Source organism: Cydia fagiglandana, chromosome 5 (genome assembly GCF_963556715.1).
Source record: "Cydia fagiglandana chromosome 5, ilCydFagi1.1, whole genome shotgun sequence".
In the NCBI taxonomy this organism is placed as follows: Eukaryota; Metazoa; Arthropoda; class Insecta; order Lepidoptera; family Tortricidae; genus Cydia; species Cydia fagiglandana.
In genome coordinates, this window is record NC_085936.1 from 5,063,325 (window position 1) to 5,090,624 (window position 27,300).

General features: G+C 39.7%; 1 protein-coding gene across 1 annotated transcript; it reads right to left on the reverse strand.

Annotated features, from left to right (window-relative positions):
* Window positions 1-60: 60 nt before the first annotated feature.
* Window positions 61-26,794, reverse strand: LOC134664338 (cytoplasmic dynein 1 intermediate chain). Its single transcript, XM_063520910.1, has 16 exons — window positions 26,519-26,794; window positions 24,287-24,417; window positions 23,501-23,679; window positions 22,858-22,985; window positions 19,865-19,897; window positions 18,571-18,591; window positions 17,770-17,817; window positions 15,475-15,642; window positions 14,345-14,501; window positions 12,717-12,971; window positions 11,757-11,874; window positions 9,460-9,691; window positions 5,299-5,459; window positions 4,592-4,729; window positions 2,437-2,559; window positions 61-1,687 (listed from the first exon to the last, which is right to left on the reverse strand). Exons 2-16 carry the CDS (start codon window positions 24,407-24,409, stop codon window positions 1,535-1,537), a joined length of 2,037 nt encoding a protein of 678 aa, XP_063376980.1. The 5' UTR covers window positions 24,410-24,417; window positions 26,519-26,794; the 3' UTR covers window positions 61-1,534.
* Between the last annotated feature and the right edge of the window lie 506 nt (window positions 26,795-27,300).

Below are 27,300 nucleotides of genomic sequence, written 5' to 3' on the forward strand. Positions count from 1 at the left end.
GTTTTGAGTAAATATTTCTCATTTTAGGGATAGGCAATAAATAAAAATCTTGTTGTAATATGTTGTTATTATTTATTTTATACAATAAAATGTTATAAAGCGTAATACAAGTACCTACTTGAAAGGAAATATTACCACTAAATCTAAGCTTGTCTTTTACTAAGTAATAACATGAATCTCGGTTATATTATGCTTACTGCTATATACTGACGAAACAACTATGATTGTATTCAAAAATAAATAATTACATCTTCCAATTTATAAAATTGCTACATAACAGTTTTTCCTTCAAAGTAGCAAAATTGATATTGAAACAAATTATTTACAACATTGCACCAACTCTAACTATATTTTTGATATTAAATACAGCAACACCGCAACATAATATCGATACATGTTCAACATTTAGATATTAACCCCCTTATTCATAAACGTTTATTAAAGTTTAGAAGCCGATAATAATCGTTTGTCCCTTTCCATCATACCAATACGTCGGAAAGGGACAAACGATTATTATCGGCTTCTCAACTTTAGTAAACGTTTATGAATAAGGGGGTTAGTAAGTAACTACAGTAGGTAGAATAGTATAGCTGCTTTCATAATATTAGAATTCAAAGCCCCTAAATCTACAAGAAACTTTGGATAGTAATTTACTTTCGTTCTTAACGCCGCAAGCTCTTATCAAGCTCTGCCATCCATATCAAAATAATCTATCAGTCCTCGTCAACCCTTACTTAACTTTTAATACGATTTCTATTTAAGATACATGTAGTTATTCCGTCTTTTCATTGTAATTAATAAAAAAACTAGTTAGTAGACATGGGAAACAGAATTTAAAAAGGCTTATTACATAAATTACGCTGTATAATTAATATGTATTTTTAGGACAGCAAGTAAATGCCATTATTGGTAATTTAAATGTAAAAAAAGAAATAGAAAAATATTGTGAAGAATTGATATTTTATATCTAAAAAACGGCCTTGAAGTTTTCAATTTAGAATAATTTTATGTATGTAGTTCCTTTTGCTGATCCGATTCCATGGGAGAAGCGAGAATGAATACCCCATTTACCTATATGCATACATAGCCAAAGGCCGCCACTATGTGGGGCTAAAGGCTGGTATACAATTGTTTTTTCCTCTATCGTTTAACTGCATTCTAATAGGCGTGCGACGGGAAGCATGTAGACAAGGTATTTAACTTTTTTGGGAATATGTGGCTTTCCAACATAGAAGGCTCCTTATGCTTCAAGTGCATTAAGGTCCTTTCCATCTGAAATTCTGATTAAAAGGTCTTTATTGCACATGAAGCCTAAGCCACATATGTTTTGCCATCTTGTTATTCTGGAGTTCTAAACCTATCAATAGCAGGAAGATAAACAATAGCATATTCATAAACGCGATACTGGCCTGATTTAGCAATGAATTGTTTATCTGCCATCTGTCATTTTGACTTATGTATTTGTAAGAAAGGGATGAACCATAATTTAACTAAATCAGGCCGGTAAAGTTTTATGAATAAGGGGGTTCAGTATTTATCGGAGCGGGTTGCTAGCCAGACTGGTGAGGCTGGGAGGCCCGCTGGCCAGACTGAGGCGGTCGGTTTCTTCGTCCGCCTGGTTATTACGCAGCTCTTGCAGAGTGTACACGAACTTGGTCCATTCGTCGTGTCGCGGCTGGTATTCGCTCTGCAACAGGAATACAATAAATATTTATTATGAAAACTGGAAGTATCAGAACATCTGATACAGCAATGAACTGTGGAAAATTATGTCACTTTGCTATACGGCGTTATAATTCTACCGAACGGGAACAGATGAATTTGCAGCATATATAACTAGAGTATTGACCTTTCTTCTTTCTACATTACATAGTTTTTAAAATGTGTGCGTACCACTTGCCTTTATAGAATTCGGACTGAGTACTTCAACAAAAAAGAGTGACCGAAATAGAAGTCAAACTAGGGCATCGCATTTCGTTTTAATTAAAGCTCGGTTCGGTGCCGTCATATAGCGGCCATCTCCATACTAAATAATACGGCTAAATATGGATGTCGTAGTATTTGTATGGAGACGGCCGCTATATGACGGCACCGCTATCCTAGGAAACTAGAGCATAAGAGAGCAATAACGTATTACCTAATTACACAATAATGCCAACGGTACAATGAGTCAATATGTCAACTTATGACAATACTGTAAGACCTCTGGTTTGCTTCTCTATTTCGGACCATTTTCTTTAATCTCCCATGATCAACTGTCTTGCTCGGTGATAAGGGTCAATTTTAATTAGCAAATAAGTGACTCCGGTCCCATAGTTCTTAATTCGCTGACATAAGAGCTATGGGACATATTTTTGAGATGACTTGTGCATCCATATTTTTACAGTTGACTGTACATACATACATCCGTACATCGCTACTGACGCCTGTACGTACCTCTGCCAGCTCGTAGACGGAGATCTTGCCGGCGTCGTCGCCCGCCGTGAGGTGCGCGCCGCTCGGCGTCCACGACACGCGGTTGAAGGCGCCGCCTTCCGACTGTATCGACGCCACGGGCACCTGAACATAAACATTACAATAACAGTTTTGAATGATTTGAATGATTCATTTACAATTACAGGTTAGTTTCACTATAGTTCGTTTTTTTAGCATTAGTAAAAGATCTTGACGTGTCTTTTAATTAAAAACGCTTTTTAAAAATCAACAACTATTACTTATGAAAGCAAAAGCATATAAATAATCGTATATGATTCATAATTGTTACATATTTGACGTTAATAATAATAATAATAAGCCCGCAGGGCAGCGTGTGGCGAGCTGTTGGGAAGTAACGACCCCACGGACCCGAGTGCTCCCGAGAGTCGGTCAGGGTCTCCGTCTCCGGCGTGTCTATGTCGGTCGGAGTGGACCCCAAGGGGATCCGCAGGACTCTCAGCTCTGGCTTGCCTTCATTGGCCGTCCAGAGAGGAGTCGCTAGAGCTATATGCTCCAGGGGTAGAAGTGAAAGATGCATAAGACGCGAGTTGGCACAGTGGCTGTTCTGGGTAGAAAGCGGCGCACACCTCTCGACACCCCTGAGCCGCTCACACCGATGTTGCTCCTGGTCGTCTTTACGACGACAGTTTCAGGGGCCCATCTAGTCAGTGGCGAGTCACCGCCTGCCTCGATGACGGTGTCAACATTGTTATGGCAGGTGTCCGGACCTCTTTTACAATAGCCCAGCCTCATTGTCCACCCAAACATCAATCCATAAACCGGTATACTGTTCACTTTTTCTACAATAGTTCCAATGCCTGTTGCGACCGGTTCATGGGTGTCTATTGTTGCGCCTGTGGCAGGCGTTCTACATGACATTAAAACTCTCCAAAGGGCCTCTACGTGTTGGATCTATATCCCCACGCAAGCCTATCAAAAGACCGGTATTTACAGGCCCGTGAAGTCCAAAAAGGAGATACAATAATAATAATAATAACCCCGCGGGGGCAGCTTGTGGCGAGCTGACGGTGAGTGGCGACACCGCGGACCCCTATTCCAGAGGGCCCTGTCATCTGGCCCTCGCCTCTGTGCTTGCCTTGATTGGCCGGCCAGAGTGGAGTCGCAAGAGCGGGACCTATGCTCCAGGTTGGAAGTGTAAAATGTCATAACGCCGGCGGCCTGCTGAACGGATTACCGGGATCTGGCTACCGCAGACTCACCTCTCGACAACCTCACAGCCGCTCCAAAGTGTTGCCCTGTTGTCGCACTGTGCGTGCGGCCATTGCGGGGCCCACTCAATGAGTTGGCGAGTCACCACCTGTCTTATACAATTCTGAGACTGATTGTCACGGCAGGTGTCCGCTAGTCTCTCCCATAGCCCATTATCCAGTCCATCCAACTTTCAAATCTATACCCATGACCTTAGTTCCCATCGCAGCACAAAAGTGCTGCACTGCAATAGTCTTTGCACCTGGCGGGGACCATCTCAGGATGTATCACATTGTGCGTTCGGGGATGGTATCCGCCACGTGTATCCCTTGCTTTTAGATTAAAGTGTCTTAAAGGGCCTCTGCGCTGTTGGCTTCGGCCCCACGTAAGCCTCCCAAAGGTCCGGGACCCCATGGTCCCGAGATATGGAAAAGACATACAAATAATAATAAATATTCTTTATTGTGTACCATACAGGTAAAAATATATAGAAAATGAAATGTATATTAAAAGCTAGGTAACAACAGGCGGTCTTATCGCTAAGAAGCCTGCCTGATAAGAGCGAAGCGACGTTACTTATTTTACAAAAAGTGTTTTTCAATAAAAAGACACGTCAAGATTGTTCACCTTTTTTCTAATGCTAAAAAAAACGAAGTATAGTCAAAGAAGGAAACTTTAACTCTGAAGTCGACAGATATAAACTTCTGAAAAGCGTTTTGATCTTGTAGTGGTCAAGGAAATATAGCTATCCATGCCGTAATCGGCAACGGCGACCCTAGCTAGTAAATACGAGCGTGGGCTCGAATGCGGCTTGCAAAGCCGAACTTACTTTTAAAAATTCTATCGCAGATGGGGCAGTACAGTTAACCAGACAAATTATAGGTGTAATTATAAGAGGGTTTCGTACCTCGGTGTCTCGGTTCAGGTTCCAAAGGTCGAGGCGCAGCGCGTCGGCCGCCGCGAACAGCGCGGGGTGCGTCGGCGACCAGCGCACGTCCACCACGTAGTCGCCGCTGTTCTCGAACGAGTACAGGGCCTTGTTCTCCTGCAATACGATTTGAACGATAATAAAGAGCACATAGAATTGATATTCGTTCGTAATAATTAGGTTCAAATTAGCGCAAAAACCAATGGACAAAACTATTCTTGGAGTTTCTGCGAAATTGAATTAGCAAATAATTTGTGTGGACTTTAGCGAAGCTTCATAGTGAGTGTTGTGTGCAACCCTTCATTTGACAATATGCTAAAAACGAGGGTAGTTTCTTGTCTCCCCTGCCGCTGCCGACGTCAACCAGAGAGCTGCAGCCCGCAGTCTGCGCCGTTCCGCCAACGCGACCTCCCGATTAAGTACGGAGTGAAACATGTCTAGCGATTTTCGACTTAAAATACGCGAGTGACTCGTTTTAATATTTTTTATTCTGCAAGGGATTCCAGGTCCTCGAAAGCTCCGAGAATATGTACTCTTAAGTATATGTTAGAAAGTAACGGATCTTCCCTTACAAGGTAGGCCAAGGTCTGATCAAGTCTGTAGAGAACTATTAATGAGGGCACCCCACGACAGCAGGTTACACATACCCAACAGTAAAAACCCATTTAATAAATACGACAACATACCTTGAGACTCCACAGTTTGACGCTCCAGTCCATGGATGAAGTGAGGAAGAGATGGCTGAGGTCCACGGCGCCGCCCGCCTGGTGCGCCGCCACCCCCGTGATGGGGCCCGCGTGGCCCTCCACCATGTCGGTTACACCAGCCCGTTGGCCGTGACGGCAACCTGGGGGGGGCGGGGGGGTATTGTTATGAGATATTGAAGATCAAATAGACAAACCGGTTCTCTAAAAAATGTACTCTGAATCGAACGCATAAATCCTCCAGATTTATAGACGGGTCTACCGCGAATTTATTTTATTACCTTTATTAACCGACGTTTTGACACAGGTTTCACTGGTCGTGGTCGCGGTGTTCAAAACGCGAAAGTTGTAAATATTATATTTACTTTCTAGTTCTGGGGCTGTGATGTGATAATAAAGTCCCTAAGTACGTACCTACATCCATTGGTAAACTGATCAAACTGCAAACATGGAAAGTATATCCACCTGGTGCATCAAAATATTCAATGTATTAGAGGAAAAAATTTGCATTTTTTTGAATGATTTTAATATTGATATTTTATGTCTTACTGAACATTGGTTACATAATAATGAATTAATGCCCCAATTTAATAATCACCAGGCGGGAAGTTCGTTCACCAGACTTAGTTCCATACATGGTGGGTCATTAATTATATTAAATAGTCAGTTAAAATTTAAGGAACGTAAGGACATTGTATCCATGTCTGTTGAACGGACTATAGAACTAAGTGCAGTTGAATTAGAGCAATTTATTGTTGTCTGTGTGTATAGGCCGCCATTAAGTAATTTTGAATTATTTGAAAACATAATGGAATCTGCCCTACGTAAAATATCATCTTCTAGTAAGAAATTGCTTATATGCGGCGACTTTAATGTAAATATTATGGAAAATTCAACAATGTCTTGTAGATTATTGAATCTTTTTAAATCTTGTAATCTCAACCACATGTTTATGGAGCCCACTAGAGTGACTGCTACTAGTGCAACCTGTATAGATAATATTTTCACAGATATTTTTCCTATTGCTAAAAAAGTTATCAGCAATTTAGAATCTGACCACTTAGGTCAATTAATGGTATTTGAGGCATTTAGGAAAAATACCATGAGAAAACAAATAACTTTTGTACCAGTAACCTCGGACCGCGTGGAAAGAATGAAGCTAAGTTTAGTTCAGGCGCTACCCTTTTTGTCTTCCGATATGAGTCCTAATAGTATGTATAATTCATTCTTTCACACTTTTATGAATCATTATAATGCGATATTCACCTCAAAATCGGTCGTAGTTAGTGGTGCATCAGTTTTTAGTGAGTGGGCTACTGCGGACTTACATCAAAGAAGACGTGAACTGTATGCCTTATATGAGGAACGGCGGTTTAATCAGAGTGATGAATTTAAAGAACATGTGAAGGCGTATTCGAAGAAGTTTAAAGTAGATTGTCATATAGCTAAGCGAAATTATCTAAGTCAGAAAATAAAAAGTAGTCCAGACATTATTAAAGCAACCTGGAAAGTAATAAATGTGGAGACTGGTCGTTCGAAACACACAATTAAAGAACTTAAACTAAACATTGATAACAAAATTATAGATTCTAATTTAGAAGTAGCTACAGAATTTGAAAAAATTTTCACCGAGGTACCAGTATCTACAACTAAGGATTTAAATTCATCACCCTCATCTGCTGTTACATTATTAAAAGATAACGCTCCAGAGTGTTGTAGAGACCTTCATTTTGAACATGTTTGTACCTCAGATGTAATAAAGGCGTTTAAATCAATTAATGTCAAAAAAACTAGTGACCTCTGGGGAGTCTCTGTCCATGCTGTCAAATCCTTAGTAGAAATTGTAGCGCCTGACTTGGTAGTTATATTTAACAACAGTGTTGATTGCGGTGAGTTTCCTGATCTAATGAAACATAGTAAAGTAATTCCTTTATTTAAATCTGGTAGCAGCTCTGACCCCACTAACTTTAGACCGATATCTGTGCTACCAACATTTAGCAAGATTTTTGAAAAATTAGTTCTTTCTCAATTAGTACGACATTTTAACGTTAATAATTTGATGCATAATAAGCAGTTTGGTTTTACACGGGGTCGCTCAACAACCGATGCTGGTGTTGAGCTAATTAAGCATATTTTCGATGCCTGGGAGGAGTCACGAGATGCTTTAGGTGTCTTCTGTGATTTATCTAAGGCCTTCGACTGTGTTTGTCATGAAACATTAATCAGGAAACTTCATTATTACGGCGTTAGAGGATCGGCACTGAACTTACTTAAGTCCTACTTAAATGGTAGAATACAAAGGGTCGATGTGAATGGACAGCGATCACCGGGGTCATTGGTCTCTATGGGTGTACCACAGGGGTCAATATTGGGGCCTTTCCTGTTCCTTATCTACATAAATGACTTGCCAATCCTTGTTAAGACCCACCATGATATAGTATTGTTTGCAGACGACACCTCACTTATTTTCAAAGTCAAACGACAGCAACAAGCTTACAATGATGTAAACAATGCTATTTCAAAAGTAGTAAATTGGTTCAATGTTAATAATTTAATGTTAAATGAAAAAAGAACTAAATGTATTAAGTTTGTCACTAGTAGTAACGTAAGGCATGTGCAAGCAAGTGTCATTGTGAAGGATGAGGAATTGGAATTAGTTGATAGTACATTTTTTCTTGGTATAACTTTAGATTCTAAACTCCAGTGGGGTCCCCATATTGCTACTCTTTCGAATAGACTGAGCTCTGCAGCTTTTGCAGTGAGCAAAATCCGTCAGTTAACTGATGTGAAAACAGCTCGATTAGTATATTTTAGTTACTTCCATAGCATTATGGCATATGGTATTTTACTGTGGGGCGGTGCTTCAGAGATAAATACCATTTTTGTTCTGCAGAAGAGGGCTATTCGAGCAATATACAAAATGAACCATAGAGACTCACTTAGAGATAAATTTAAGGAAATTGACATAATGACAGTGCACTGTCAATACATTTATGAGAATATTCTGTATGTACATGAAAATATTGTAAATTTTAGGAAAAATTGTGAAATCCATAATATTAATACTAGAAATAAACATAAGTTCGCAGTGCCCTTCACTCGGCTCCATAAAATTAAAAAATCATTCATGGGTGATTGTGTAAGATTTTATAATAAACTTCCAAACCATATTACTGAATTATCTATTAATAAATTTAAGAATTATGTAAAGCGTAAACTTATTTCCAAAGCTTATTATACCACACAGGACTACATGAATGATAATACAACGTGGGATTAATTGTTATTCGAAATGATTATTTATTTATTAGGTATATTTGATTATTGATGAGGAAATGGATATTCCGATGTAATACTATCTACTTGTTTGTTACTTATGCTTTTTTTGACATTTAGATTTTATTCTAGAAATTCTAGACTAGTATTTTTTTTATACAATTTTTGATTGACGATCCTTTTGTGAAATTCTTAGTGTTAAATTTGACATGTATAATAATCCAATTTTATTATGGAATAATATTAACATCAATAAATTGCTCTGATAATTAGATTAAGATTAATTACGATTCATAAGAGCTTGTTGCTAGGCCTACATGAATAAAGTATATTTTGATTTTGATTTTGATTTTGATCCTTCCCATGTCCAGTGACCCATACATGTCTCAACAGGTAGCAAAAGTCTTACTAACCAGTGTAGATGTTGCCATCCTCGCTTCCCAAGATAAAGTTGTTGACATCGGCGTGAGGGAACGCCATAGCGGTGACGGCAACAGCTTTGCTCTGACGATGCTGCAGCTCCAAGGTCTCTTGTGGCTGGGACAGCATATCGAACGACCAGGGACAAAATGATACAAGTTGCAACGAAAATTCGGGTCGGGTCCCGGGGCTTGGGACTGCTGTCTGCTGCTTCGAGAAACCAGGAGGACATAACTCGACAGGTAGCCAAGTCTCTTAATAACCGGTGTAGATGTTTCCATCCTCGCTCCCCAGGATAAAGTTGTTGACATCGGCGTGAGGGAACGCCATAGCGGTGACGGAACAGGCCTTGCTCTGACGATGCTGCAGTTCTATGTTCTCTTGGGGTTGAGATAGCATATCTAGTGACCCATACATGTCTCAAACAGGTAGTCAAGTCTTACTAACCAGTGTAGATGTTTCCATCCTCGCTCCCCAAGATAAAGTTGTTGACATCGGCGTGAGGGAACGCCATAGCGGTCACAGCAACAGCTTTGCTCTGACGATGCTGCAGCTCCAAGGTCTCTTGTGGCTGGGAGAGCATATCGAGCGACCAGGAGCACATGCGCCCGTCGGAGGAGACCGAGATCAGGTTGTGGGCGTTCTGGCTGCCTACTACTGATAGGCAGTACACTGGGTGCTAAATGGAAAAGACAATATTTGTTAGCGAGGATTGAAATTTGTAGCATGTGCAGTTGTTATCTAAAACATTGCAGTAGATTACATGCACCAACTACTCATTAGATTCAGCCGTTTAACGAAATCGTTTTTTTATATATCAACAAAATCTAAAGTATATAGAACAATATGCAGAAAATATGCAATTGAAACTTTGTATATTTACTAAGGTTGCCTCAAGAATCTCGCGAACTAAATTGACAGGTCAATGTGCACAAATGATACCACAGTTTGGCCAGTGCTGTTCATATCGATATTTTCAAAAAAGTTTGAATTAGAGAATAACGCGATAATTCACCGCTAGCGGCGCTACTGTTGCGCGGTCAGTTAAAATGTATCTTTAAGTAATTTAAATTATTTTACAAATGTTACTTGGTATTTCGAAAATTGTGCAATTTAATAATAATAGACACAAGGATATTGGATATACATATTGTAGGTAATTAAATAAATATTTTAATATATTTATTTTATTTTATTTGTTAGGAAAACTTGCAGCTAGAGTAACAAGTTGTGGGTGAAGAAACAGTGATTTTGGCTCAAAATACAAATAAGGCCGACCCAGACGGGGAAATAAGATACTCGTAAAAATTCTCATTTACTTTGTGTGGTGTGGACGTAAAAATTAAATCGTCTCGGTGATCCCTATTGCTTCGATTGTAAAGAAGACTAGTCCCTAAACTGGACATTCAAGTTGACAATTAGGTCAGAATTTAAATACAGTCAGACCAAAAAAAGTCTGCAGCGAATTTAATAGCCCACGCAGTGCAAGTATTATTTTAAACGTCAAAATTCTATGAAATTACGACGTATTAAATAACAGTTGCACTGCGTGGGCTATCAAAATCGCTGCAGACTTTTCTTGGTCTAACTTTAATTATCATTCAATCTCATCTAGCGGTCACATTGTATAAAATTAAAACACCAATTTTAGATTTATGGCGACAACCGCGAGCTCTTGATATAAACAACTTGCCCCCAAACCTGTATATTAAGAGACAACAGGAGTGGTCATATCTCCATACAATAAACGTACTCGACTGTTTCCTCCGTGGGTTTTGATGCTAGAGCAATGATTTTTTCAACACCGATTAATATTGTCAATATATGTGTCGGACCGTTATGCTTTTTTTGATATTTTTGTTTTTTTAAGGCGCTAGAGCCTTTCAAAAATGGCCAAAATGGCCTCATTGACTATGCCGCAATGAAACGCGTAGTATTCCAAACTGTTATCAATTAGCCAAAAAAGCAAAACGGTCCGGTACAGATAATATCATAATCATTTAATTGGTTAAGTTTTGGAGGAGTAAACACTAAACAGTCGAGTACGAAACCTCGATTTTTGAGATTTTTACGCAGGATTTTTCGCCTTGTCCTTATCGCACTAGTTTTAGGAGCCACTTCCGTTAGCGACATGGCTATATTTACCTAAAATATTTAAAACTCAGCTCCGGTTTCGTCTTAACATTGAAATTTGTCAGTTTCACATCCGCACCTCCTGATTTGATTGGTAACGTCATAATCTTACAATCGAATCAAGCACTTTTCTCGTCACATTCATACAAATCGAAATCGTTTGTGACCCCTTTACTCGTATAACTATCACATGGGTAGTAAGTGCATCATACTTATCGATATCATTTTATCGACATATACCTCTGACTATTTTTTCTTTGCTATTCCTGGTATCATTTTATTTGTCAAACTCATGTCAATTTAGTTCGCGAGTTTCTGGAGGCAACTGTAAGTCCGATATTGATATCATATCCCGAGAATTTTGATTATCTGGTATAATCCATACCAAAATTACAAACACTACGAAGCGATTCGAGAAAAGATAGGTAGTGTCTTCTTGCGCTTCGCTTGGGTCGCCTTGGCAGATTAGGAACATTTTTAGGATGGACATTCAATCAAAAGATTCAAAAGGCAGGAATGTTTAAGCTCTAAGGCGTCAGGGTCTCGATTTGATTAAAATTAAGCATCTATATGGCCCTTGGCACGCTTGGTCAAAGTGAGTGTTTTCTTACCGTGTGTGCGAGCGATGAAAGCGGGGTGCGCTGTACGGGCGTGCGTTTAGGCACGCGGTTGTCCCACAGCACTATCTGGCCCGAGTACGTGCCGCCAAGGATCAGGTTAGGGTGGAACCTGACAAAAATAATTGAAATTCAGTTGTTTTATTACCACTATCATGGTATGCTGCAGACCAGAATAGACAGATGTATAATAATCCATACTTAATTTAATATTATAAATTCGAAAGTGTGTATGTCTGTCTGTCTGTTACCTCTTCACGCTTAAACCGCTGAACGGATTTAGTTTAAATTTGGCATAGAGATAGTTTAAGTCCCGGGGAAGGACATATGATAGTTTTTATGTCAGAAGTCATCCCTAAAGAGGGTGAAAAGGGGGATGGAAATGAGAAAATTAATGAAGTACCTGTTAATTGGTGTAAACAATTAAGCATATTATGCTCGAATTGCTATTAGATTTTATCCAGGCGCTTATTCTACTACGCGCAGCAGTACGAAGTCGCGGGCAAAAGCTAGTAACTAATATTTTAACTATGATGCCAAATGTGGCACTCATAACCAGCGACTGAAATTGGAACACATCTTTTGGCGTCGTCTTAAACTTCGTGTTCCACGCCACGCAAACCCCATCGGAGTCATGTGGCGCATCATCACTGTTATGGTACGAAGCCAGGAGTAACTCAGTGTGGGCCGCGGACCAAAACATATCTAAGACTCTAAAAGAGATGGCAGTTTACACTGGACTAACCTGGCAAAAGTAGCGCTCATAACTGGTGACTGGCAGTGGAACACATCTTCCGGCGTCGTCTTCTTAAACTTGGTGTTCCACACCAGATACACGCCGTCTGGGTCATGTGGTGCGTCATCACTGTTATGGCACGAGGCCAGGAGTAACTCAGGGTGGACTACAGCCCAGACTAGACAGATCTAGAAGAGTTTCTTAACTGATCAACTAACCTGGCGAATGTTGCACTCATAACTGGCGACTGACAGTGGAACACATCTTCCGGCGTCGTCTTCTTAAATTTGGTGTTCCACACCAGACACACGCCGTCTGGGTCATGTGGTGCGTCATCACTGTTATGGTACGAGGCCAGGAGTAACTCAGGATGGGCCGCGGACCAGTCGAGGCACGTGACGCAGCGGCCGCGCGACCAGCGCTCGTCGTAGAACGTGCGCACAAGGGACAAACGCGCGTCGGATTTGTCGTCCCTGCGGAGGTAATACTAGTTTGAGTTTGATGACAATTTTTAACCATTTGACATTCCTTTTAGTCATTCGATTTAGAACCGTAATTCTTATAGTAGAGATGCGTTTTTGTTAAGTATGATGGCAAGTATGATGCCGCTACGGACTAAACTAAAGGGTTAAACCAAGTAGTCGAGTACATCGATAAGTGCCAGTTAGATTCGTGCCCAGAAGATTACATGCAGATGGCATGAAAAATTATAAACTTCAATGGTGTCAAAATAACTTATCTTTATGGTCTAATAGTCACTAGATCATCGGTCTACTAAGCTGTTTTGAGGTTTTCCCAACCTGCATCTTCCGCGTGTGTGAAGTTATCCACAAGGCACTTATAGAACAACACCGGAGCGGCGTGCGGATTCGCATGCAATGTGAAAACCGCCTTGGATTTGAGCCCAAGCGGTGTAGTTTGATGCCCTTGGCTGGCTTCGTATGGCTTGTCAGTGATAGACCCTGAAACTGTCTGTTTACTCACTGCGCTGTATCGCCGTCGCCGCCGCCGGTATAATCAGTGTAGATATCCACGGACTCGCCGAGCGCCCGTTCGATGACACGCCCGGCCTTGGTGATGAAGCGCTGGAACTCCGCCGACAGCATGATGGTGTGTTTCTCAGTGATAGACCCTGGAACTGTCTGTTGTGCTACACTCACTGCACTGTATCGCCGTCGCCGCCGCCGGTATAATCAGTGTAGATGTCCACGGACTCGCCGAGCGCCCGTTCGATGACACGCCCGGCCTTGGTGATGAAGCGCTGGAACTCCGCCGACAGCATGATGGTGTGTTTCGACCCTGGAACTGTCTGTTGTGCTACACTCACTGCGCTGTATCGCCGTCGCCGCCGCCGGTATAATCAGTGTAGATGTCCACGGACTCGCCGAGCGCCCGCTCGATGACACGCCCGGCCTTGGTGATGAAGCGCTGGAACTCCGCCGACAGCATGATGGTGTGTTTCGACCCTGGAACTGTCTGTTGTGCTACACTCACTGCGCTGTATCGCCGTCGCCGCCGCCGGTATAATCAGTGTAGATATCCACGGACTCGCCGAGCGCCCGTTCGATGACACGCCCGGCCTTGGTGATGAAGCGCTGGAACTCCGCCGACAGCATGATGGTGTGTTTCTCAGTGATAGACCCTGGAACTGTCTGTTGTGCTACACTCACTGCGCTGTATCGCCGTCGCCGCCGCCGGTATAATCAGTGTAGATGTCCACGGACTCGCCGAGCGCCCGTTCGATGACACGCCCGGCCTTGGTGATGAAGCGCTGGAACTCCGCCGACAGCATGATGGTGTGTTTCTCAGTGATAGACCCTGGAACTGTCTGTTGTGCTACACTCACTGCGCTGTATCGCCGTCGCCGCCGCCGGTATAATCAGTGTAGATGTCCACGGACTCGCCGAGCGCCCGTTCGATGACACGCCCGGCCTTGGTGATGAAGCGCTGGAACTCCGCCGACAGCATGATGGTGTGCTTCTCGTCGGCGCTCAGCTCGCGAACTGGAAGTGAGCTTGCATTACGCCAGAATCGAGAAACTTTCAGTATGGCCCACTGAAAGTTTCTGGATTCTGATATATGAGATATCTTATTTTTTTCTATTTAAGTGTCTAGTCCAGGAATTTTCAGTATGCCCTAAGTATCAGGGGTTAAATTTATTTAGTTTTTATGGTATGGCTACCGAGCCCTGCCTGAGCGCTTGAGTTCACTAAGCCTGCGTTGTAGATTTTGTCTGTCATGAGAATGTTAAATAAATTTGTACCATATTAAAAATAAAATACACAGAGCAAAGAGCGCTGGTGGCCTAGCGGTAAGAGCGTGCGACTTGCAATCCGGAGGTCGCGGGTTCAAACCCCGGCTCGTACCAATGAGTTTTTCGGAACTTATGTACGAAATATCATTTGATATTTACCAGTCGCTTTTCGGTGAAGGAAAACATCGTGAGGAAACCTGCATACATCTGCGAAGAAATTCAAAGGTGTATGTGAAGTCCCCAATCCGCATTGGGCTAGCGTGGGGACTATAGCCCAAGCCCTCTCGCGCTCGAGAGGAGGCCTGTGCCCAGCAGTGGGACGTATATAGGCTGAGATGATGATGATGATGACACAGATCATATTTTAAATTAGTACGAAGTAGCTAAGCACCTAAGGTTCTATAACTAAGGAATCTCGTCCTCTGGATACTTCTTTGGTCGTCATTCAATCACTTTCTGCTGCAAGGGAGCCGAAGTTACAATACAACATTACCGTCTATCCAAACCAGGCTATAGCTAACCGTAGTAAATTTCGCGAAAATATCGATAAGTAAGGTCGCGGACTGGACGCACGGCGCTAGGGGCGCGAACCACCACTCGTACCGGCAACGAGCGGCACGATCAAAATGCCTAGATTGAACCTGTTTTAGAAGACAGCGGCGTGGGCGCCACGTGCGTCCAGTTTGCGGCCTAAATGTATAAAAGTCTGGTGTAATGCTAACCTTTCTTCTCCTTTTCCTCTTCTTTCTTCTCCGGCGGCGCAGCAGTCACCGCAGGCTGGACCTCTTTAACCGTCGGCAGGCCGTGGGGCAGGATGCCGGGGGGGAGCTTGCCGTGGAACGCATCGTCCTCGTCGCCTTGCCGAGCCGCGTCGCCGTCGAATGTAAGCACTGGACGGTGAATAAGAATGGCCCTTGCCGGGGGGGTGGGTGTGTGTGGCGGCTGATTTATTGACGCGGGAAAGAGAGCCTTAACGCTTCGTTTTTAAGGTTCAAAACGTAGGTGAATGTGGTTTAAAAATAAAAATGTTTACTTATTCGAAAAATAAATCAGCCGGTTTTCTATTACAGGAATATGTTTGTGAAGTTTTTAATAAAATAGTTTAAGAATCGAATTAAGAAATTGTTCCACGCTTAGAATAAAGGTACCTGTTGATAAAACTTCACAAAAATATTTGTTTAGTGTAGTATTTGTGTAGTTTTTTATGATACGTGTGATGTAGCTACGGTGAATGGAAATATTTACTCTTGAAACAAACCAATACAAGTATCTATGCAGCATACAACAATTAATTATGAAAATGTGTTATTCAAGTGAACATTATCTGTTAGTTTTTCAACGTATCGAAAATTACTAACTTTGTAATGCAATGAATTAATATTATACTATGTAAGTATTGTAAATGCTACATACATACCTCTAGGTAGGTATAATGCTAGCTAAAACATGAATCTAATAGAATGATGAAAAAGTGTTAAACTGAATGTATAATATTACTGAGGAGTGTTAGCACAAAGTGAACCAAATACATTACTGAGCAGACTGAGCTACGGTGAAAATGACAGAAATTATGTATGAGAATGTCAATCCTAGAAATTATGTTTGAAAAAGAATAGCCGCAGCAATTTGTAAAGCTGTTTTTCTTAACAATGTTTAAAATAAATAAATTAAAAGAAAAACGACGTCTAATCGGGCTATAAAGACTTTTGGCCATATTTCAAGTTATTTTATTATTGATCTATGTATTGGACACTAAATTAAATCGTAATATAAAAGTTACAAATTACTGTAGCTATTCCCGAAATGTAAGAAGTATCATATTTGTCACAACAATAATCTATTTATTTAAATTGTAAAGGTTCATAATGTAATAAAAAATATGTAAAACTCATTGGAATTAAAGGATGGATTGAGGAGCCTCGCCAGAGCGCTCGCTGAAGATAGGAAGGCGTGGCGCGAGCTTGTGAAGGCCCTTTACACCTCAGGGGTGCCTTTGGACAACAACAACGATATCGGAATTAAATTTCGTTGTGACAAACAGGATCCCATGTGTAAATTGTGTAGTTAAAATTTATCAGAGTTTAGAATCTACTTGAAAGCAGGAAGGATACTAGCTATATTTCCGTTTGAAATATCAAATGAAGCGAGAATCTTTTCATTCTATCGTCGAATATAACTTATACGATTCCGGTAAGTATTCCATGTAGCTTAATAAACCATTTTATGAGTTTGCGTACAGTATGCTAATAAATCGTTAAAACAGCCAATAAACGTATAACATATTTTATTATACAAGAATAAAATTAATTCAAAATTTTAGTTAGTTATTTTGAACGGTCAAGCAGTAGTATTGCATTCATTCTATATTAAGTGCATAGTTTATTTTTATATGGAAAAACTTAACGGAATGTATAAGCGCAAAAAAAACTTGATGTGAGACTACAAATATTTAATCTAGCTTATCATTAAAAAGCAACACTGTGATAGCTTAAATAAACTAGAATGCACAAACAAACTTCCTGAGCTCTCCACTAGAGAGATACATGATTTATATACGTATAAAAATATAAATAAAATCATATCTTACTAGATATAAGATGATTTGTGTCATGCATTCACACAGATGTTCTGTTACATGCAACATATTTTGTATCTGGTTTGTAACAATTAAAAAAAAACGCGGTGACAAGATTACTTCGAAAATATATTGAACTCTTGTCAATTTGCATGCATACAGGATATTTATAATCACTTGTATAAATTCACGGTAGATATTTTAAATTTCGTAAGCACTAAATCAAAACTAAAAGCTACCATTTCAAAATATATCCAGTATACAACCTACGTATGAATTAATATCAGCTATGTGCCGTTAAATGTTGTTGTTAGCATCTAAAGTCATATAAATAGCGTTAAATATATAGATATGATGTATGTTACAACACAAACATGCTGTGACAGGCGCTACCAAGGGCAAGTATTAGTATCACAAAGACTTGTTCCGACTTGAAACCTACCTGTAAACTCGTCCTCCCACTCTAAACCCGGGTTTAGATTGTACTCATCTTGAAAAAGGGAGGAAAAAACAAAAAATGTCAGTATCTTTTTATATAAAAAAACACTATACATAGATTTAGCAAACAGTGCTCAATGTACAGCATGACGTTAGATCGGTGCTTGTTAGTTCGAGAGCGTGAGATGATACGGCGCCCCATACTTCCACCATAGAGATAGGTACACATATATTTGATATGGCCGTGATATATACTGCGTCGTGTGGAGAACTCTGGAAGGCCACATCTGACACGACGGACATCTGAACTTACACTTCACTCGTCTCAATACCCCACCCTTAGATATTTCAGATTTCTTGATAAAAAAAAATTGCTTGTATGATCGAATGGGATTGGCCGGTTGAAGTTTTACAGGTGGCGCCAGCGCGTTTTTTCCTGGCAATCCTACGAATATTGTCTAATTCTGTTTTTTTTTCATGGCCCGGATGCTAGCTCTTAAGGGCCACCCCACACTATAAAAAAAAATATAGCGTCTCCCGAACGTCGGCGTCTAATCAACTCTATGGCTGCTGCTCGACGCAACGCTGGCGCCATCTGTACACATCTTTGACAGTTGCCAGACCCATTATATCGAGTAATCTGAAATTATCGCCTAAACCGTGTTAGTAGGAAATAACTAGAAGCGTGGATAGTCTATTTACAACTATCGAGATGAAAACTATTAGATATATTACAACCGACACCAAGTTATGAGACAGAGATAAAACGTTAACGGTTAAACAAACGGGAGGAATAATGACTTACCGTAGTAGTCGGTTGCGTGTGCTAGAACGAGACAAAAAATAAACACTTTCGTCAGTCAATATAGCGTGTGGCGAAACTCGGTATATCTACGTGTGTCTTAATATATTGCGCCCCGATTATATTTACATTAAACCCTTATGTGGATGATATTCACAAATGACATGATTGCGGCCAGTCAAAAAAAAACGTATAGGTATGCTGTTATGAGTTCATTATTTAGCTAAAATTTGACAAATCTGAACTATAAACTAGCTCTCACTGCCTCATAAAAGTTTAATGTCTGTTTTTATATCCGTTACTAATAAAACAGTTTAACAAACCAATTTACTACTCAATCTGCCTAACCCAACTGTTATTTTTGTAAAAAAAAAACACCAGATATTTAAGTAGATAGAATCAATCGTTAGTATTTGGGATATAAAAATACAGTTCAGTGAGATAACAATATCAATACTCTTGATGTGCAATAAAGTGACATACATACATACAATACTGAAATGTAAGTCCGAGTTGTTTTCATACCACCAAAATACATTATCAAAAAAATTGTTTGTACATAAAATGGATCCCAAAAGAATCATCTTATAATTATTAAATTTATCCTGTAAATGGGTTACAAGAGCTCTTTCACAGATGGCGCCATACCTATGGCAACAAATTTTACTTTGACAATCCGCCTCTACATCAAAATCTCTTTGGTAATATTTAACAATTTTTTTTAACTAACCGCAAGTATTCGAGTAGGGTGTTCATTAATTTGTTAATGATGTTATGGATGGACCCCATGCAATGAGACGTGCTGTGACACGTTTTCATCCCGAGTTGAAATGCCAAAAATATTTCAAGTCACACACATTATCACAAATTCATGCAATGTTCAATATAAAAATATGGATTTTCTATCTTTGGTAAAGAAAATCAACCCATTTGAATGTATTTTAATCATTTTTTAAGGCCCAAAAACAATGAGAAAAAAAAATTGAATTACAATTTTCCAAGGTTATCTAATCGTGATATGATAATATACTAAATATTAACTGAACTATAATCAAATACTGATTGACCGACTGAAATAGCAAGACATGTTCGTACGTTTCTGTTCAAATACGATGGTAATAAGCATAAAGGGTTATGCACTACATTGTAGTTTTCCAGAATTATGTCATTTGAAGTAACACCAAATCACCTTGTGGGTATTTTTTTAATTGCTTTTTGTTGCTTGAGCAACTGGAGTTTCAAGATTTCAAGTAATGGAAAATTGTACTCTATTCCAACGTTATAAAGTATTGTTTACCTTTGCGGGGCCTCCACCAGTCCTCCATGTATCCTGCAAGCGGTGACGCATTGGAAGAGCCTTGTTTTATGTCAGCACGAACACAAACATTGCACCAAACATTCATACAGTATTTACTTTTGCCAACACACAGGGACGTCACGATATTATCAACATAAAATGGTTGTTAGACGAACTGAATTTCGAATGATACTTGCGGTCTGAATTAAATATGATAAAGATACAAAAAATCCTCTATTTGCTAAAATAATATGGTGTATTTTCAATGCTATTGACATTTGTTAGCAGTTCCTGTTTTTTTTTAATATTAAGAAGAAAGTGTGCAACTCCTTCTCCTTACAAACATAGTTCCTTTCTGGATAAACAGTACTGATAGAAAATATTTTTACACAATTTAATTCTATTTTAACACAGTTACAGTTATGGTCCTTCGTTACCCTTTTTCGATTTCTTATTAATTGATATTTGAGAGTAAGAATCCCTTTCAAAAATTTGTTCGCAATTTATTCGCTCCTATTAACTACTATAATAAATTAAAAAATCGAATAAAAAAACGAAGGAGCTTGTGGTTAATATACCTAGGTATGTACATTAAATTGAGTAAAAATATTATCTATAATAATAGTTAACATCCAGAACGGAGAATGGGACGATATGTCGGTATGAGAAGTGTATTGTCCACTATCCTCTAAAGATATTTTAAACAGCGAACAACTACGAGTAAATAGTGCGCCTACGCAGTCTGTACAGATTTGGCAGCCACAAAGTGTAGCTTATAGTGCCACTGCCATACTTTGCCGCTGCCAGTTCAGTGCAAATAGCTTAACGAACTGTTTAGATTTATAAATTTACCAAAAATAGTTTAATGCAGACAGCAAGATGAAATGCCAAAACAATAATGGCTCCTCTATGGGCCAACGCCGGCCAATCCAAGGGACGCATTTATGCGTTAGAGGGAGCAAGTGATATTGCTATCTCATTCTACCACATGGCTGCGTCCCTTGGAGTGGCCGGCGTTGGCCCATCGTGTAGAGGAGCCATAAAAGAGCGAAAAGTAAATACTGTCGGACTACAGATGCCATTGGTTATGAGAGGCGGCACTTGCAAATAAAAATTGATTAAATGAATGTTACAAAATGTTGGGGTTAAATTATAACGCACTTGCAGGCAAACCTAGAGCTTTAAATGAATTTGCCGAAAAGTTTTGACTCTGGCTATAAAGCCTATAAATGATAATGTACTAAGCCGGTCTTCACATTAGATGCGAACTAGAACGCGGGTCCGGTGTGGGAGGGGGACACCGCTATATACATACCTACGCCCAGCTGCGAAAGTGCATAGTAGGTATGCACTTTTGCAGCTTGCTGTTCATTGTGCTCTCTCGCTCATACACCGACCGGAGAGCGTATCTACATCAGTGTGATAACCGTGTAACTCCTGGTAAATGCGTAGTTTTGTCACGTTAGTAAAAAAATCTATTCAATTTGATTTTATTCTAACATCTTTTCTCTAATTAAACTAATATATAAACATTTTTTATACAAGTAATAGTACAAAGAGGAAATCTTACCCCCTTATTCATAGACGTCTACTAAAGTTGACAAGCCGATAATAATGGTTTGTCCCTTTCCGACGTATTGGTATGATCGAAAGGGACAAACGATTCTTATCGAATTGTCAACTTTAGTAGACATTTATGAATAAGGGGGTTAGTCTATAATACACCAAGTTTCTACGTAAAATACGTATTGACGTCAAAGGCTAAACAGTTCTACATAGATGTATTTGTATATACAGATGGTGTGAATTACTAATCTAATAAGATCTGTGGTTCAGATTTATTGACAAATAACATTTAAAAATCATGGTAATGCATGCAAATGTGTTAATAATTAGGTGGGTTAGAATTAGAACGCAAAAAGAAGAGAGTGGGTTAAAAATTAAAGTTAAAATATTTGCAAATGGCCTAGTTAATACCAGCACCCGACATCACTGTTAATTGAACTTCACTTCAATGCAGTTCTTAAAAAAGAGCAAAAGAAAATCATCAAAATAATGTTGCTCTTACCAAATCAATTTCCCTCTCAATGAGTCGTAGGGAGAAAGGCATATGCCATCTTTGACAGAACATAGTAAGTTCACTAATATAATTTATGAGAAAAATACCTTATTTACAATCAGGTTTGGTAAGCTCAACAAAACTGCAAATGTACAAAAATTCACAATGGGATTAATGTATTGATAAACTTTACAGTAGTCGACCCTTTATACGAAAATCAAAATAAGTTTCAGTACACAACACCCCAAAATTTTGCTATGTTCTTTAAAGGGCCCTCCACATTTAGTGAGTGTATCAGACGCAAAAGTTGTGGTCAGACACGAAGCGCGAGCCAATGAGGAGGCGATGATAGTAGTTTCCGAAAAATCGAGGACAAGCCGCGAAATAAAGGTGCGTAAAATGTACGCATCGGATCCACAATTCGCGCTTACGGATACGATACGCGCGTGATTCAGGCACTAAAAGTGGAGAGCCCTTAATAGTCTTTAAAAACTTTGATAATATAGTTGACTTGGACGTAATTAAATGGTCCTTTCACCACAAAGTTGCCATGGTTACAGTCTCCTGGGTCACTCTTAAAATACTTACTAGTTTTTTCGTATTTAAATGAACCAAACTTGAATTTTTTGGTAGTTATAAGGCCTTTCCATAATGGGGTAGTTCTTCTAACAAACTATGCTACTATTGTCTCCTGGCTGATGGGACAGAATAACAAAAAGAAATAGTTCAGCGACCCATTTGCCAAAAACAAAGTCATCAAATCTAATGTAATTTTTTTCAGTCGAGTCCTTTTGACTCACTGAATTAGATCCATCATTACTATTAGGTACTTTTTTTGGTTCTCTTTTGTTCCAAAATATTACACATATGTTTCATATCATAACATTTTATACCCAAGAAATGGACTATGTTTTAAATAGTTCGGGAAACTTACCATCTCTGATCTCAGTTATTCCCGATGTGGTGGTTTGAGTCTGCTTAGCGTAGGTGACATTCTCTTTAGGAGGAATGTCTGTAGATTGCACGGATATGATCTGCAGCTGAGCTGCTTTCTTAGGTGCCCTGTAACCAAGAGCAATCATTTCAATCTCTAGTCCCAGGGATCTAAAATAGCCAGCCAAAAAGTGACCTTGAGATTTTAATCTTGATTATAAACTTTAGTATTGAGTTTAGACTGTCATTGCTTTGTTTGACTTTCAATCCGGAGGCCGCTGGTTCAAACCCCGGCTCGTACCAATGAGTTTTTCGGAACTTATGTACGAAATATCATTTGATATTTATTGATATTTACCAGTTGCTTTTCGGTGAAGGAAAACATCGCGAGGAAACCGGACTAATACCAATAAGGCCTAAGACCTCTGGGTTGGAAGGTCAGTAAGCAGTCGCTTTCGTAAAAACTAGGGTCTACGTCAATTCTTGGGATTAGTGGTCTAGCGGACCCCAGGCTCTCATGAGCTGTGGCAAAAAAGGTCGGGATAACGCGAGGAAGAAGACTGTCATTGCTGGAAAGATTTTGCGGATTTTGTTGGTGTAGGGGTTGATAAGAAGTCAACCTAAATAGACTGTCATGTACTGACCCCTGCGGAGGGCTGTGTGTGTGCAGGCTGGTTTCCGGCGAGGCGGTCTGCGGGGGTGTGAGCGACTGCATGGAGGACAACGATGACAGCACGTCCTTCACGGGAGCTACGCCGAGCGAGGACAGCATCTCGTCCAGGTCGCGACGGCTGTCCAGGCTGGATGTTGTGGATGCTCTTGCCTGTGTGAAATGATTACATCAAACCATTGGAGTTGTGATGCTGCCTACCACAGTTAAAGGAATTTAAACCAGCTGTTTAGTAGGAAGCATAATTAAGGGGTATAAACGGGATTCTATTACTAAGACTCCACTGTCTGTTTGTCTGTCTGTCATCAGGCTGTATCTCATGTACCGTGATAGCTAGACAGTTGAAATTTCCACAGATGATGTATTTCTGTTGTCGCTATAACAACAAATGCTAGTAACAGAATATAAGTGGGGCTCCCACACAACAAACGTGCTTTTTTGCCGTTTTTTGCGTAATGGTACGGATCCCTTCGAGCGCGAGTCCGACTCGCATTTAGCCGGTTTTCTTTACATTACGCCTAGATGGATCGCACCTATTTTAAGATTTTTAAAATATGTTGTACATTATTACATTATAAAGAAATGATAGAGGCACATAGACAAATTCCTTTTTTTTAAAGAGACTAAATTTTGAGGTTTTTAGTAGCCTGTGCTGCATTAATATTACATTACATTACAGTACATTATTATTTACTTTTCATTATTTTTTAAAGAAATTTAACAAAAAAGACACGCCATATAACAGTTTTTGCTAACTTACCAGCGCTTCCTCAGCATCTTTCTGTTCTTTCTCGCGTCGCCGACGATCCTTCTCCTCTCTCAGAGCTTGGAGCTTTGCTTTCTTGCGCTCCAGCTCCGCCTTGCGGTCTGACATGCTCGACATGGCTGCTTCTGTAAGGATCATGATTCAACTTACACAATATAACTTATTAGTAAAATAGACATAGACATACAACATTTCTATTCAACATCACATGAAATGGCAGAGTTAACAGATTTCGGAAGACAGCGGGTCACTTCTGGATAAGATTGGCTCGAGACCGGGATAAGTGGCATACTTGAAGAGAGGCCTATGCTCAACAGTGAGCGATAAAAGGCTGATATGTAACACATTTTTTACAGATAAATAGTTATCTATATAAAATAGCAATTTATAAGATTAAAGAAAAAAATACATGTTATTCCTCAGTGTGATAGTGTGTAGGTGGTCTTCCCCCTAACATTAGGAAAGCACCTAACAAGTATACTTTTAAAAAATCTGTGCGTGATTTCTTTGCTGGCAGTTCAAAGAAGAATTAAGTATCTGTCTGACAAGTCGTATAATATCTATATATTTTATATGTATGTATATATATATGTATGTATTATTAATCTATATTTATGTATTAATGCCATATTTATTAAAGAATCGTGTGATATATGTATGTATGTACATTGTATATATTTTGTTTCCAGATAAGTTCTCTTTTGGTTTTCTAATGCACCGCCTACAATATTTTCTGCTTGGCCTTAAGGTTGACTGGTAGAGAATGCCTCATGGCATTAAGTTCGCCTTTTGTACATTAAGTTATTCTTTTGTGCAATAAAGTTTTAAATAAATAAATAAATAAATAAATAGTAGCAAAAAAGGGTTCATTGCTCAGTGAAACACTTCCCTCTTTTGTTTGATTAAAACAGGTAGAATCTAACACTAAAGGGAACTCAATCATATAAAAAGAGGAGTGTCTTTTTTTTGCATTGGGGGTTAAAAATGCAAAAAGCAAGCCTAGACCTTGAACCACTTATACCATAGGCAGTCGCGGATTTGCAGTCTTTGCCGCCCTAGGCCCCAGGCCCTGTGGCTGCCCCTTACTCAGCACCCATCATATTGTCTACATTTTGAGTTATTTCTTGTTATCATCAAGCGAATTTTTTGTCACAATTTACCACCTAATATCTTGCCACCCTAGACCCGGGCCAGTAAATCTTTACTTTGTGGACCGTCGATTTTTGGGATGGGGAGGGGGGAGGGGGGAGAGGGCTACCCCATAGTCCAACCCCCATGGCGCGGAACCCCATGGGTTATGGAGATATCCATGGTTAAAGTTTGTATGGAATTACTATGAAATAAGGGATTACAGCAAAATTTGAAGGGGGAGGGGGTGAGGGGTGTGGGGGGGGCGCAGGGGGGTGAAGCTGTTGGATCTGGGTTAGCTCCGGCGCTGCGGAAGAGCAGCCCTTCCGCCCTCGCGTGACAAAGCACGCTCACTACACTCGGCTCCGCAGCTTCGGCTTACTGGTCGCCTTCGGCGACCAGCCTCAGCCGCTCGCCTCGCTCGTTCCCGCGCTCCGTCACGGCGGGCGAGGGCTGCCCTCCTTCCGCGCCTCCGGTTTTGGAATTGCTCTCTAGGGGTAGGACAGACAAGACCACGTGGATAGTGGGGTGCTCTGATTCGGTTTTAAGCAACCTTGACATTTTGGGTACCTTGAGATTCTGGTGACCAAAGATTTTGGTGACCTTGAGATTCTAGTGACCAAAGATTTTGGTGACCTTGAGATTTTGGTGACCATAAGATTTCGTGACCTTGAGATTTTGGTGACCTTGAGGATGGTGGTGTAGTATAAAAAGTAATATAAATGGTATAAAAATTAACACAAAACGGCACCTATCGACATCTGCTATGACATTTCTCCTTTATTTCATAGTAATTTCATACAAACTTTAACCATGGATATCTCCATAACCATGGGGTTCAGCGCCATGGGGGTTGGACTGGGGGGTAGCCCTTTGCACCCTCCACCCCCCATACCCAACACACCCTCCAAATCGACGGTCCATAAAGTAAAGATTAGCCCAACTATTAAGTATATAATATATAACACAGAGAGGCTTGCTTTCATTAAAATATCAATCCGATTGACAGCTCCACCTCTGATGTCACCACCCGCATAACTTATTGGGACTCCAGTGATTCATTGCAAACCTATAAGAATATCAATATCGGTGCCTTACCTTATTTGTTATCCTTAGATTAGAAAATGCGCACCATTTTAAACCAATTTATTCAATAAATTGCCACAAGAACGTGGCACAAAACTAATAACGGGAATGGGAAAAGTGTAAAAAAACTAATCGATGATTACGACAAATAAACTTCTCCGGTATTTCAGAATTCAGTTAAGATAATGACTTGCTCTATGTTTAAATAAAATCTGAAGTTATCGCTGTGTTATTTTGAAAATGTGAATCAAAATATGCGAACAATCAATCAACCGTATTGGTACGACATATTTTGGGAGGAGATTTAAATATTGCCACTATAATAAATTCATTTTCCTTATTGTTTCTTAAAGCCATTAAAATGTGTTAAAATTTAAAGCAACCGCTGCCAAAGTTTATGTACGTTTATTGAATATAAGGCTATGATTAATTTAGAACAAATTATGTTTGTCAATTTACTAAAATACCCTGCGCATGCACAAGTAATCTGCGTGCGTATGTCATTATTTTTTCTTATGGTAATATTATAAAAAAATAAATAGAATGCGTTTTGAAATCAAATAAGCTGAAAAAATGTGTTATATTTTGTTTTCTTTAAATAAATATACGTACAGAATTATATTGCAAAAAATGTGGTTGTTTACATTATATAGTTTAAACAATTGACAGTATTTATTGTGCTTTACAATTTTAAAAATATTGATAGACAGGCATTGACATTCTGAAGAGACAACACACAACACGCCAAGACAAGGTATTTGAACTGTCCTTTATATCAAATTCGACCTCTTTAT